At 34.0% G+C, this 14,524-nt stretch overlaps 1 protein-coding gene across 1 annotated transcript in view; it reads right to left on the minus strand.

Moving 5' to 3' along the window:
• CNTNAP4 (contactin associated protein family member 4) overlaps positions 1-14,524 on the minus strand; it is a 275,901-nt gene that overhangs the window by 42,733 nt on the left and 218,644 nt on the right. The window contains exons 12-14 of the mRNA XM_080373008.1: positions 12,758-12,877; positions 8,544-8,741; positions 3,181-3,337 (exon numbers count right to left, since the gene is read on the minus strand). Coding sequence (XP_080229134.1) covers positions 3,181-3,337; positions 8,544-8,741; positions 12,758-12,877 — 475 coding nt within the window. The remainder of the gene's footprint in view (positions 1-3,180; positions 3,338-8,543; positions 8,742-12,757; positions 12,878-14,524) is intronic.

A 14,524-nucleotide genomic window follows, 5' to 3' on the forward strand; every position in this document is an offset into this window, starting at 1 on the left:
GCCACAGCTGTGCTAAATATTTCTGATAAACATTTCATTGACACATTGCTAGGGGAAAGGAAATATTTAAATTCTGAAAAAATGTGCTGCATAGCTCTAAGGGCAATACAAGCAGCCATAAATACAAATGTATGCTTTGGTGTTAATATTGTGTTCATTTGACAAGAATGAAATAATTTCATGCGAAGTGGGTATTTTTACTGTTGTGCTTGTCTGCAAAGGTATGAGAAAAAACTTTTTGACACAAATGGGTACCAAACTGGCTGCCTAAGTTAATGTATTTGCTCAAGTCAGTAATTTTATGTTCCTAGGAATATACAGTATCTATAATGGCCTGTCTCTTCATAAAAGAATATTAAATGGCTTAGTATAATTTTCAAATATGTTTAACATATTTTCTTCAGTTTTTTACCTTGAAAAATGTTAAAAATTAAATAGAAAAATATTAAGTCAGGCTGAGTGTGCAGGAAAAAAAAGCATATGCTGCAAATATGTAATTAGCAGAAAAGGAAATATGCAACCTAGCATCAGAGTACACACCCAGTACTTGCAATCTTAGGTGAAATTCCTCATTTGAAATCGTTGTTAATTTAATGTCGGAACTGAATTTCTAAATTTCATAAGCACCAGTTTTGGCCCTAAAATTGCTTCCCCTGAACCCATGGAAATATTCAATCACTCATGGTCATTCTGGAAAAATCTATCTGTCCATTCAATCCACTTATAGTTGAATTTTCCTTTTAATGGGCAAAGCAAATATCTCAGAGACAATAGTACAATCTCAGAGAGGTGAGGCAATCTGGAACTCACACTGCTCAGAGATTAAACATGAGACACACACCTCAGCAAGCAAGCCACGTTCCTCTGGGAATGTGATTGGGTTTAGTAATCTCCTCTCTCAGTACACCATGCACTGGGACTGAGACAATGAGAAAAGATTCCAACCTTATGTTGAATGAAATTAGTGATTTTTGCTCGTCTCCTCCCTCCCTTTACTAACATTACCATCTTTCCCTTCTATTCAATTTCTATTTATCTGTTTTGGAGCACAGTGCAAACAAATGTACAATTTTTTTCAGGAAAGTTTTTTTTTGTAAGGGAGGAATGCAAAACATTTCTTAAAAACGTTTGAAGTTTTTATGAGGTGAGATATTGCAGATATTTTAGAACTGAAAAAAAATGCCCAAAACACTTAAATTGTTCACTTCTGTAAAACTATGCTGCAGATAAAGGGAAACTAAGTAGAAACTAGTTCTGCAAAGAGGATTTGCAGTTTTGTCAATCTTTAGGAGCAGGGTTTTTTTAAAAAACATGTCTTTTTTATTTTAGATTTTTAGAGACTTAAAGTTTTGGAACAGTCAAACAAGGAGTTTAGAGCTAAATCTATGTCCAAACTATAAAATACAATGATGTCACTATCAAAATAGAATATCAATACCATATTTTCAAAACTGCAACACATGTAACTCTTGATTTTCTGTGTTCAGAAAACACTTCAAAGAAGAACAGCTTCCACCTACTTTTTCTGCCCTACGAACATTATTGAGTCAACTGATTCAAACCAGTAGTCTCTTGGGAACCAAATATAACATTAAGCACAACTACGAAAATAAGTGTAAACATAGCCTCCATAACATTGCAGTTACAGGGATAAATCTCCACTTAAAATGAAAACTAAAATATCAGAAGTGGACACATACAGAAATACAAAGCAAAAATAATTATATTTTCAATGTAATACACTCATCAACATATGCAATTTACTGAAAGTGGTTATAGTGAAGACATGCATGCCATCCTCTATCTACTTTATTTACAAGTACGTTAATGATTATAAATTAACTTATGTGTGTGAGGATGGATTAAATGAATGACAAAACTAGGCAAGAATGTATTACATATGCTGGCAACTCCTCAAAATCCTGTCTCAAAAAGCATTTATCTTTTACCACTTTTGCTGTTAGGCATCAAAAATTGTACAGCTCAATAATAGGGAAACTCCTAGCGTTCTATGTATTTGTTTAATCTCTTTATTAGAATGAGCACGGCAGATATCACTCTTTGAGTTTTACTGCAGATGCAAATTCTTTCCCTACAGAATCTTTTGAAGCTTGTGAAGAATTGTTCTTTGAGTAACCCTTCATTGTATTTTCATTTCTGTATCTGCTGAGTTCCCTGCTCATGATGAGAGAATAAACATTTTCCAACCAAATTAATTAGTTGTTTATTTAAAGGAAGAGTGAATATCTAGCTTGATATAATAACAATGCATTGCTTTATTTTGGACACATGAAGATGTCTCTAAATAATTTCCTTGCATTTTTCTATTTTCAAACACATATTTCAAAAAAATATATATTAACATGCATACATTAACACACTCATTGAATTGGATTTATGAAAATTAAAAATACTTTTAAAGTTTAAAAGCTTAAAAGTTTCTTCAACAGAAAAGCTTTCATTTGAAAAGTCCCTTTCTGCTTTATGAAGTCCTGTACTGCAGTGGAGGTATTGTTGAGAAAGTTGTATCTGGTCCTTTTAAGTGAAAAGTCAGGTTCAGATTTGACATTGTAACAGGAATTAATCTCTTATATTACTCAATTGAATGGTATCTTTAATAACATCAGAGATAAGCACAAGTGGAAGATGAACATTTTAGAAAGCCTTCCATGCTCTTAGAATAGGATTCTATATGAGTGTTTTGCTTTGCTGATAGCGAGTGTGTCCAATTCTGATGATCTAAGTGGTAGATGACAAAAAAGGGGGTAAAAAGTCTAAATTCTTAAAGTTTTAGTTAAAAAGTATGCTAAAGGTTAACTGACTTTTTTTCAGAAACTTTTATTTTAGCTGTAATTACTTTTAGTATTCTAAGACTAATAACTGAAGTTCTACTAAAGACCAGAGCTAATGTCTTAATACATAACATGCAATACACCACACAAAGATAAAGTGTCTGTATAAAATTAAACCTTCCTCAGAATTCAGAATGAAAGAATTAGCAATATTGTATACAGTTAGAGTTTTATGAGGAAGTATGTCCTATATCAAAGACATGGGTAACACTGTAGTAATTTAAATTTACAGTGGCCTTGCTGTTCTAAATGTGCTAAAATCTGTATATGCTTTTAATTTACTTTCCAGGAAAAAAAGTATTGTGATTAATCAACAGTAAGACGTCACCATTCATCTCTGTCTGCATCACAGTTGCAGTAATGCTGGGAATCAATGCAGTTCCCCTCTAATCCACAAGCACATTTTTGTGCAGCAGGCAAGGAACCTCCCCAGTAAGTCTGTGTTTCATTGGTTCTTCCAATCCACCAGCTCAGTGGCACCCCATCTAAAAGGTAGATCAGAGAAAATCAGTGCCCAGTTTTGTCTCCTACTTCTCTCATTTTTTCTTGTACAAGCAGATTTCTAAATGGTTAAACAGAGAAAAATCACTCCTCAAATCTAAAAACTTTAAACAACGGGGGGTGGGGTGGGGTGGAGGGGTGGGGGGGAGGGAGAGAATTACTACCTTTATTTGTAAGCAATTATTCATTCTAATACTTCATTATCAGGTATTAAATGATTGTCACAGATTTTTGCTAGCATTACTGGAAAATGGAACTCACAGTTCCTAGCTCAGCCAGCCATGATATTAGAATCATTTATCTTAAGAAGCCCATTTATATAACTCATTTTAAAATGGTCCATGAAAAAGAAGATGCCACTGCACTAAAAATGAGGGTAGTTTATATTCCCAAGTAAAGATCAATTTCAGATTACAGAACTATCAGCAATAGAATGAGAATAGTTACAGGAAAGCTATGCCGAAACAGTCTTGTCCCACTACCAAGAGTACTTCAGAGTATTACTACCCCTATCTGTGAAAGACATTAAGCAGTTGAATAGTGGTGTTAATCAGAAATGAATAAAGACAGTTGTTAGATCACAGGCAGCAGATTAATAATTTATACACTCAGAAATCATGTTGATGTTGCTCCCATAAGCAAGTTGATGTATCTGGTAAGCAGAACTGAGGTTTCCCAGGACTATTACATCTCTGTGTGGTGCATTCAGTCAGCATTGTTTGTAGCAAAATGATAAAATTGGATGTTTCCTTAATGTTACAGTACTGCAGATTAAGTTTAAAGGTGCTGCCAAGCAGGCACAGCAACAGAAATTAGACACAGAACAGAAAATAACTAAAAGATATGAAGCATAAAGAGAAACCATCTCAAATGAGAAGGAAAGATGATAGATTCAATGCATGAAAGTCAAGGCATGAGAAGAAATCACGTACTGTTAAATTATAGTTTCTTATAGATGCACTTCTTATTGCTGTTGCTGAAGCTCCAAGTTTTGAGCAGCAGGCCCCCACAAAGAAGCTGGAATTTATCCTAGTCTCAGCTTTACTTAAAACTGCCACTGCTTATTAAACCTCACTGTTAGATATGACTTCAGTTAGCTGACAATCTCTCAGATTGTAAACATATTGACTGCATTCATTACCACACAACTGTCAACCCAGCAGGCCAAAAAACAGGGCAAGCAGTTTCTGGAAAAGCCAAACTTGCATAATGGCATCAATGTCCAATATCAATGTTTTTGTTTGCAAGACATCACAGGAGGAAGAAAACCTGGAGACAGTTTATAAATAATTTATCAGACAATACTTTAAAAAGCTTCCAACAACTAAGACAGTAAAAAGCAGAATATTTCTGCTGTTTCAACAGCATGTCTGAGCTTTATACTGCAGTCATGAATTAATACTCCCAATCTTTCACTAGGGACATTGGGTTATGTTTAAAAGTTAGACTCAGGTTTTTATTCATACAGAAGAGTGAGGAGAGACTATTTACTGAAATGCTGCAAGTTCATACTGATTAGCTTAAATTGCTATCCCTGTTTTGGTGGAAAATACTGCACAAGTAAAATAAAGCTATTAATTAAAATGGCTAGAGATTTCTTCATAATGATCACGCAAATGTATTAACAGGTGACTTCTTTGCAAGCACTATCCAGGCTGATTGAGTATAACATATTCTTAAAATACAGTCAGTTTAGAATTGCTACATTGACTGCTTGATTCCAAAAAAATTTCATGTGACCATCATCAAATTTTGTACTTGTCAGGCAAAGCTAGCGGAGATCACAGATAGCAGGAGTGGGAGGATTTAAATTTTGCAGGCAATTTGATAACACACTTATTTGCATTTCAAGCTCTGATATTTCATGGTGTCCATAATACATGAAATAGAATAAACTTTTTTCAGTAAAATGTATTTTGAATATTTTTCAATGTCATATATCTTTCACTTATTAGTTATGTGTGCTTGATTGATTTTTGCTTGTTTGATTTGTAATTCTGACTGTAAAATCATTTAAAGAAACATAAATAAAAACCAGCAAGCAAATACATAATGGTGATCTTAAACAGGAAAACTTGGTGAAAACTATCTTCAGATGCTGAGTAGATGAAATAACAGCTAAGTCAGCAAGTCCAAAATTTGAAATTAAGTCACTTTAACTTCTTAAACTTTCCTTAAAATTTTTAAGCATTTCTATTTAAAAAAGAATTCTTATTTAGCTCTCTGAGCTCTTCTAAATAGACAGAGCATCCTATAAAGTTTAACTACAATTCACACTTATAATTGCAATGTTCTTACAAAAATTTCAAATAAAGCTTCTAAAGTTTATGGTACTATGTCACACTGAGACACTAAAAGTTAGAATGCATATCGGCTAGAGATGTCTAGAAATTATATGTTTCACATAAATATAGGTGAGAAATATATTTTCAAAGCACACAAAAACACAGAACTAGATTTTTTGGTAACAGTTTTAAATATTAAATTACTACTCTTCAGAGGGAACAAGTAATATGTTCTGTCTTCAGTCCATATGTTTCAATTGAAAGATATATCTTGGAGAAAAAATGCATACAAACATGAGAGGATCCCTCACTCCTTTTCCGCCTGATATTCAGGAGATAAAAAAAAGATGCATTTTATGCAGTGGCATGACCTTAACATTTTCGAAAGATACTAGAATTCTCCCTTTCCATGATATCAGCATATTCTACTTTTATATTTGTAGAAGGAAGAAGATAAATTGGAGGAAATTTGAAAAACTTCCTTTTATAGTCTCATACACAAAAGCCTAGGGCTTACATTTTGTTGTGTTGAAAGACTAAAAGTATTTCACAATATATTCATAACACACTGACTGTTGTCAGTTTAGATGAGTCCCAGCTGTAATTAGGGCTTGTCTAAGTGTTGCCAGTTGTCCTTAACAGTAGATAGCATGGCTACTTCTAAGACTGTACATACTATATATATACTGCGTGTATGTGTTTAACTTCTGGATATGGTCCTGGGAACTGACTCTAGATGGCCCTCCTTGAGCAAGGGCACTAGACCAGGTGACCTCTAAACATCCCTTCCAACCTCAGCCACTCATTGATTTGTGATTCTACAATTCTAAGGCTGTGCAAATTCATACAGTTTGCTGCTGATGTGATTCAGATGCTGAAAACATCTATTTCAAAGGATACTCTAGGTGCATGGATTACTGAGTTTCCTGAAAAGAAGTACAAACACATATAATATTTTTGGGAAAAAAAACCCCAAACAAACCCAACAACCAAAAAACCAAAACCCCACTTCCCCTTGTAGGTGAGACCTAGCCCTTCAAAGCACAGGGCAGTCTGTATCTACAGAGGGACATCTTCTCCCATGAACTTAATCTCTTTTTACTGTTACCATGACTGAATGGGTCAAAAGGATCCATCCTTATTAAGTCATCCACCATGATCACTACCCTTGAACTAAAAAAGGGCAGATCTAAATCCTGGAATATAAAATTCTGAAAATTATTTTAAGAACACTAGAAAAGATAAGACAAAGTTAATAGATCTTTTAAACAGTTATAAAAATGTGGCTCTGGCTGCTTTCAAACAGTAAGGGAATCATAAACCATAATTCTCTTTAATAAATGTTTTTATTCATCCCTATATCACAAAACTCAGTGTTTCCTTTTTTAAGTGGCCTCACTGCAGATGCAAAGACTGACCGTCACTTGATCCTAGGTTTCTCTTACCTTAGAGTGCTCTTTTTCAAAACATACTAAAGGCCACTCTTCAGAAGAATGGCAAGTTGCATTTTGGTACAGTCCATGGTAATGTTTAAGCAAAGAATGATTTCAGAAAATCTGTAGAACTCACAAATAACTGCCCCATGCCTATTTACTCCTAGCATTCAAAACTAAATATTATATGGCTGAACGCAATTGACTGATTGGACTTTTTTAGCTTTCTAGAGAAAACTACATTTCTGTGCAATCTCATCGAATCACAAAAAAATGTAGAAGGTCCTGCTTGCCTGGGTCTTCCATTGTCTTCTTCTTAGTTCTAAATATTTTTTATGCTTTCTAGCTTGATCGCTGCTGAAACTGGGGAGTTGGAGAGGTAGGGTTTATTGGTTTTTCAGGGTTTTCACTTAGTCTATGGGACAGTTAGTAGCCAAAAGATATGAAATACCTAGAAAGCACAACCTTGAAACCCTTTGCTTGGTGTAAAACAGGCTTGGAGTCCATACATAAAATGGAGGTTCAGTGGGATATCTTAAGCAGTAGGTTCATTTATGGCCGCAGAGAAGTTTTCAAGCAGATATTCTGCCAAGAGTGAATTCTAGTCAAAGAAGTCCAGTGGTGTTTACGACATAATTAGGAAGAAAGAATACGTAAGGAAAGAGTTTAGAGAAAACCAGAGACTTGCACTCAGAGGCCTGCTCTCTGCTTAGTAGGAAAGAACGCCAAGAAATTAAATTGAGCAGTTTCAGAGTTTCTGGTGGACAAGTCAAGCAATTTCATTTAGTTTTTCAAAAGACACAAGACAATGAGATGTTTACTTCCACATTATTTGGACTACATAGAATGGATTTTCAAAGCAAAGTCTGTTATCAGCAGCTCTGTGTCAGTGAGTTAAGATTTAAGTAGACTACATAACTTAATCTTTCTTTAAGTACGTCAGAGAATTTCCATGATTTTTTCTCTTAAAACAATTATAATTTGACAATAATCCACATTTTAACTATTGCTTTTTTTAGTGAATACTTATATTGAACAATGGATTTTAATGTTATCAATGCTTTTTTGTCAAGAACTCAAAATATGCTCTTTATAGTGTTCAAAAACATTCAGTGATGAACTTCTGCTGATATCTATGCAGTAATTTGTGTTCTTTTAAGGAGATATTTCCTCACTAATTCCTTAATTAAAATTTAAAAATCCCTGGAAGGCAGACCAACAGGAGCTCTGTTAATAATAATCCCTGTTAATTTCAAAGACTTATAAGAGAAATTAACTTTGAAAGCACTTAATTCTTCGAACAAAGATCATTATGAACTGACATTTCTGTTTTTCTGCTTCAAAGATCTATTTAAAGTAGTTCAGGCTCTTTAGCAGCAAAATGCCATAACCTTGATAGCAATAAATACCTTCAGTAGCCAGTAAAATAAAATGCGCTATGTAGCATAATACAATTTCTCTGCTTTACTTACCTGGCTTATCTAACAGCCTTGACTTTTTGCAGTGGTAAGCAAGCTGCTGTTCACAGTGCTCTGCATGGTTAATTGTGGCCTGAAGCTGGTCTAGGCTGGCAGAGTACTTGAAAGACACAGTGTGGGGGTTCTCTCGATTAGCACTTTTGACTCTGGTTAGGTTGGTGTTGTTATGCTGTATAATTGTCCACGTTGTATCTTTCAAAACAGATGTGAAAAGTGATAAAGAATGAGAAGTAGTTGCAAAAATTGGTAATGAAAGGAGAATGCATGATGAAATCAACCAAAGTTTAAGATGACTTCTTTAATCACAAAAAATGCTTTTGGGCATATGAAACAGAGACATAAATCACTGAACAAAAATGAAAACAATTAATCATTGTCTCTATTCATAAGTATATTATCATACCATGACTGTAATGGGTATTCAGCTTGTTATGATTATTGAATAAGGAAACAGTGATGACACCCAAATAACTGTCTCTTGATTAAGATACGGCTTATATGGTAAATTTATATGAAAGAATAGAAAGAAATAATACTATTTTTACTTTTCCCAGGCTTAAATTAGTTATAAAATATCACTAAATCCTATCCTAGTATCTAGCCACATTATACAGACCACTATAATTTGAATTAATCATTTTGTGTGACGAAATGGCCTAAAGCATTTTTTCTATTATACCAAGAAGCAAAAGTAGCTTGCAAATACTGTATTTACTATAAAAATCAGATTACATGAAACTGAGTTATTCTAGCCATCTAAAATCAAATATTAGTCATTATTTGAAGTAATATTCAAAACCTGTATTTAGGCAAGGATGAAGAATCATAGCTTCTGAAGTTCAATACAAAGTTGCTTCCAGACACATGATGTAATATTAATTTATGCAACACAATAGTATGCCTACTTGAATTGGTACTGTAACATGATGAAGTGCTAGCTCACAATTGAGAGCTGCTTTTCTCTAAAAGACATACGGCTCTTAAGTTGACTTTTAGCTCAGATAGTGCTGGGTAAGGCAGCTGCGTACTTCAGTGTGATGTGTAGACAGGCCTTGTGATTCATGTAAACTGAGGACATGCAAAATATTGCCAAAATGTTTATTCGAGAAGCAATTCAACTGTGTCTGTAAGATTTTTTTTCATTAATCACTAGTAAATACTCAATACTCCAAATACTATTTCTAGAAAAATATGTTCCAAAGTTATGTTCTTGTAATAAAAGAGCAGAAAAGACTTGCATATAAATATACATATAACTTAAATGCTTTATTAATAAACAATATATTGCATGTTTATAAAAGGTTTGTGCTAAGATGTACGGTCTACTGTGAAATAGACTTTCTCCAACTTGGAGCTATGTTGCTTACACTAAGCAGCAAAATGGTTCAATAGCTTTGAAGTTATACTGAAACTTCACAAATATTCTTCTTTTAACTTCCTACAGCAATTATGGAAAACATTTTTAGTTGTAAAATATTACTACAATGCAAAACCACACAGATCAAGAACTAAACCTGAAGTTACAATACTTATATGAAGGCATTACTTTAAAAAACTACATGAGGCCATAGGCTAAGTACTATGTGTTTACTTTGAGACTAGGAAAATTATTTTCCTGTACACTGAGACACAGGAAGGATGAAAGTGGCTGGCATCATAGCACAGGAATGCACCCGTCACTGTAGCCTATAGCTTGCATACAAGGAAATGCAACATCAGACTCTCTGCTCGGGGGTACAGAGGTTACTCCTTCCATGTTCTTTGAAATAAAAATTTCCCTAAATATTGGTGGCTAATAAAGGCTTATATGAATCTGCTGGTTTATACTTTTGTCATCCCCCCCTCACCTATGAATAGGAAAGTACAAAGCTTACTGTTTCAGCTTCCACTTGCAGAGATTGTAATAGTCTGACCACCCATGACTAAAATCCACTTCAAGGTAGGGGTGGGCCGGCTCCCAGTTAAAACCAGTCTAGGTTAGTTAAGTCGAGTTTCAATTTCTTGTTAACTGTATTCTTGCATCTTAATGGCCAGTGTAATTTGGATAGATAATGGGAAATACTATTTTTTCTAACTTGCAGTATTGATGACAGTATTTCTGGTGTTCTAACCGTAGTATTTCTAACTAATTAACGGAGTGGTATTTTATTTTATTAGCTTCCTACAGGCCACACACGGTTGATATTATAAGATATTTATAAAGAAGAAAGAACTTATGGTCACTTAAAGGACAAGTATTCATTAGAAAACCTAAAAGAAATATCAAGGCTAGGTGTTTATTCAAAAATATTATATTAAAAGCATCTATTTATGCAACTTTTTATCATTGATTACCAGGTTTCAGTCAAATTATAACATTTTATTAAGTACATGCTTACAGTGTCAAAAAGCAGGTGGCTGAAAATACAGCAAATTTACATTTGTTTTTGTACATGCACAAACACACAGACACAAGTATATCTAAAGACTATGCTGAACATAAAAATTAAGGCAAACCAGTCAGCTATCATATTCATTGTGACACTCCCAAATATAAAAACAAAAAGAAAAGCATAGTCACTGCATATTTTGGTCATCTTAACTGGCAGTGTGGACTGTAGGCTTTTCCTTCCGAAACTGACCTCCAAGAACAAAACCAGGGAAAGGCATCTCTCTCCCAGCTGCCTGAAAATAGAGCCCATGAACATCAAAGACAGGGCAATGCTGTAAGAAATGTGGGCATCTGAATTCCCTGCCTCTGGTGGGAAAAGGGAATACCAGTCATGAGGAAACTGGGAACAAAACAAATACAGAAGATTCAGCCTGTCAGGCCCCGCCTTGAGAAGAACTGATCAATGATGTTTGCTTAATGTGGTGAATAAGGAGTGACTGAGGAAAACACTAACAGCTGTTCATGGGTACACAAGGATAAATCAGACACTACACTGTACCCTGGAGTGTTATACACACTTTTAAAAATTGCCATCTTTCTGCCATGATTCTTTGGTCTCTTTTAGTCTCATAGGATATTTCTTTTTAAGGGTCTGTGCCAATCTGAAGTGTGCCCACCTTGAGCTAGCACAATTCACTGTAGAAGTCAAAGTCAGGAGCTGACAAGATGAGAGTACTTAAATTGCACAGACTGATTGAAATTATAATTCTATTATTTCACCACATAAAATAAGAATTCTTTAGATTGCTGTGAAAATCAACAAACACCATGGACAGAGAGAGTCCTGTCAGTTTCTCAAGAAACAGATGTGACCACAAACTGTTTAGAAACCAACATCAAAAGCTTGTGATAAGATTTCTAAGTCAAGTTCTCAACATTTAGGACTAGGACATACCTCAACCAAATTCAAATGCAGCTTATTCATGTAGTCTTTTAATAGTTCTAACTGTGTAAAAATATGTTTTTGTCACATAAAACAATAAAGTGTTTCCATCATTTTGACAGAAAAGCAATTCAAATAAAGAGAAGGTAAGTAAAAAAAAAAGGAAACAGCCACACATAAAACAATAATGAATTTCAAAATTACATTTAAACGCAAGCTTCATTGAAAGGACATATACAAACAGGCATACATAAATATCAACTGGTTTGTTAAAAAGCAGACTGACAACAGACTTTCATGTCTAAAACTTATGGTGATATAAATGGTCAGATACAAAGAAGTGGGTGCAGAAGAGGAGGCAAGGTGCCTGAAGGTGAAGCTGCGAGGGTTCCACTGGTTGCATTTGCATTCTCCAAAAGAAGTACTTGCACTTAGAAAAATGAAGTTTAATGTCTATATTCCTCATAACAAAGACCAGTTGTAAACTGCAATTTTTCAGAAAGCTATAGGGAAAAATTGCAAATTTTCTCGTAAAACATTAACTTATCTCTCATTTCTTTAAATATTCTCAAGAGGTTGTAACTTCAATGAAAACAAAGTTGCTCCCCAAAAAATAACTGGTATGACATTGTCTCCATATGGAACACATGTCTGATTTACGAAAAACACAACAGGAATGCAGTGTTAGCTTCACAGCCTGAATCCTGTTATTATTTTAATTTCTCTGCCTAATTTCTCTGCCAGTATTCTGAGCTAAGGAGTCACCTTCATTTTGTTGTGCATGTATACATTAAGCTTAAGAGCTACAGAAGCTTCTTACATGATAATTCATGTTGCAATATAATGAGCATGCATACAGACCCAGCTGTAAGTAAAGGAAGTTTATCACCTCACCTGTCATATTACAGTATACAAGAAATGGTCCCAAGGGGCCACTTCCATCTGAATCAATATTGTAAAAGCCTGAAGTGTTCCCTCTGTGCTTATAGGCTTCACATGATTGCTCATAGATGGCTGTAAAAGAACACATTCCATCAGAAATGTAATGGCATAATTTACATTTTATTCAGAGAATTAAAAAAAATAGTGCATGAAGCCTGTGAATGGGGAACAGAAGTTGTGTGTGTTCAATGATAAGGAATATAGAAGAAATCACATAACCAAAACTATACTTTCATTTGAATTTACAAAGTATACTGGGTTTTATTTATCAGGGAGATTCCAAGGGGTATTTTCAAACATTTTCTTCTGTATTTCAGGCTGGAAAATTCATGGAGGAAACTGTGAAATGTGGGTGAGTAAATGGTTGTGAAATTTGCCAAGTAATGTGAATACAAAGGGTATTACTTACATCCTGGTAATCAGAGTTTGAGAAAACAAACACTACCTCCCTCAACCTGATCAGATTTTTGTTGTTTTTATTCATGTAACAGAAAGTAGGCACTGTTTCTAGGTGTTCTGATTGTCTCTTGGCATTTTTTGTCTCTTATATTTCTTATTTTTTCCCCCCTTTTTAAATAGAAAGGCAAATGGCTTGTCAGAGACTCCAGTAAAAGAACTAAACAAGCAAACTCAAAATGCAGATTCTTACTCCCATTTCATGTATACTTTATATCATTCAAGGCCTGAATAAAAGTCTGTGATGACTTTATGATCAAAAACATGAGAAAAAGGACTTATGAGTCTACCTCTGTACTTAGACAGGAAACACTGATGATAATGTCACAGCTAGACCGCATTAACCTAACTTCTCATTTAACCACTCTATTGCTATTGAGCAGCCATACTGTTCTGGTCTTTCTTTTCAAAAGTAAAATGTGTGCTCTATCAGCTATTATCAAAACTTGAAAACACTCTGCCAAAAGAGCTGTTAGATTAAAAAAAAAAAAAAAAAAAGTTATGAGTGCTATACAAATAAAACATAACTCCACAATAACTATTAACAGTCTAGAAGATTTTGATCTATAAAAATTCCGTTTATTGGATTTTTTTTAAAAAAGCTATAAAGTACTAGCACAGTAATCCAAAAGAGGTGCTGTTTTTTAGAAAGAAGATAAGTTTTGCAAGAGTGTGATCTTTGCACCTTTTGCCTAATGGTTACTGCCATTATGTGGCAACAACTATCAAAAAGATTCACTTAGATTGTTTACTCTATGAAATAGTCAGAATGCACAGTTTTTGTAATTTTCAAATGGAATTTTATGTTTCCTTACAGTAAATAGTTACTTAGTTAAATTTAAACATGACAAAAGAGATTCAATTACTCATTAATAGTTCTATGAACATGGTAGCTTGTATACTAATATTTTCAGATCAGTAACTTATTTCTAAGTTTATAATGAATAACATTTTTTTGAGAATTCAAGGGATTTTTATTTTTTTTTAAATGATACAAGTGTGATGATATGGCCAAAAATTATCCTAGGTTCTTGATTTGAATTCAGTATTAAAATAACTAAAATCCACTACTAGGCGTCTTTTATTTGATATCCATAGATACTACATTTTATTAACCATAAACATCTTGGAAGACTTTTGTATGTATTTTTTACAATGACTAAGAATTCAATCACTCATCATATTACATTTCTTACAGTGTCCCAATCACTAGGAAACCACAGCTTTCACCTCTCCTCATAGACATAATCAGTTGATTCAACA

Source organism: Falco punctatus (genome assembly GCF_963210335.1).
Source record: "Falco punctatus genome assembly, chromosome: Z".
In the NCBI taxonomy this organism is placed as follows: Eukaryota; Metazoa; Chordata; class Aves; order Falconiformes; family Falconidae; genus Falco; species Falco punctatus.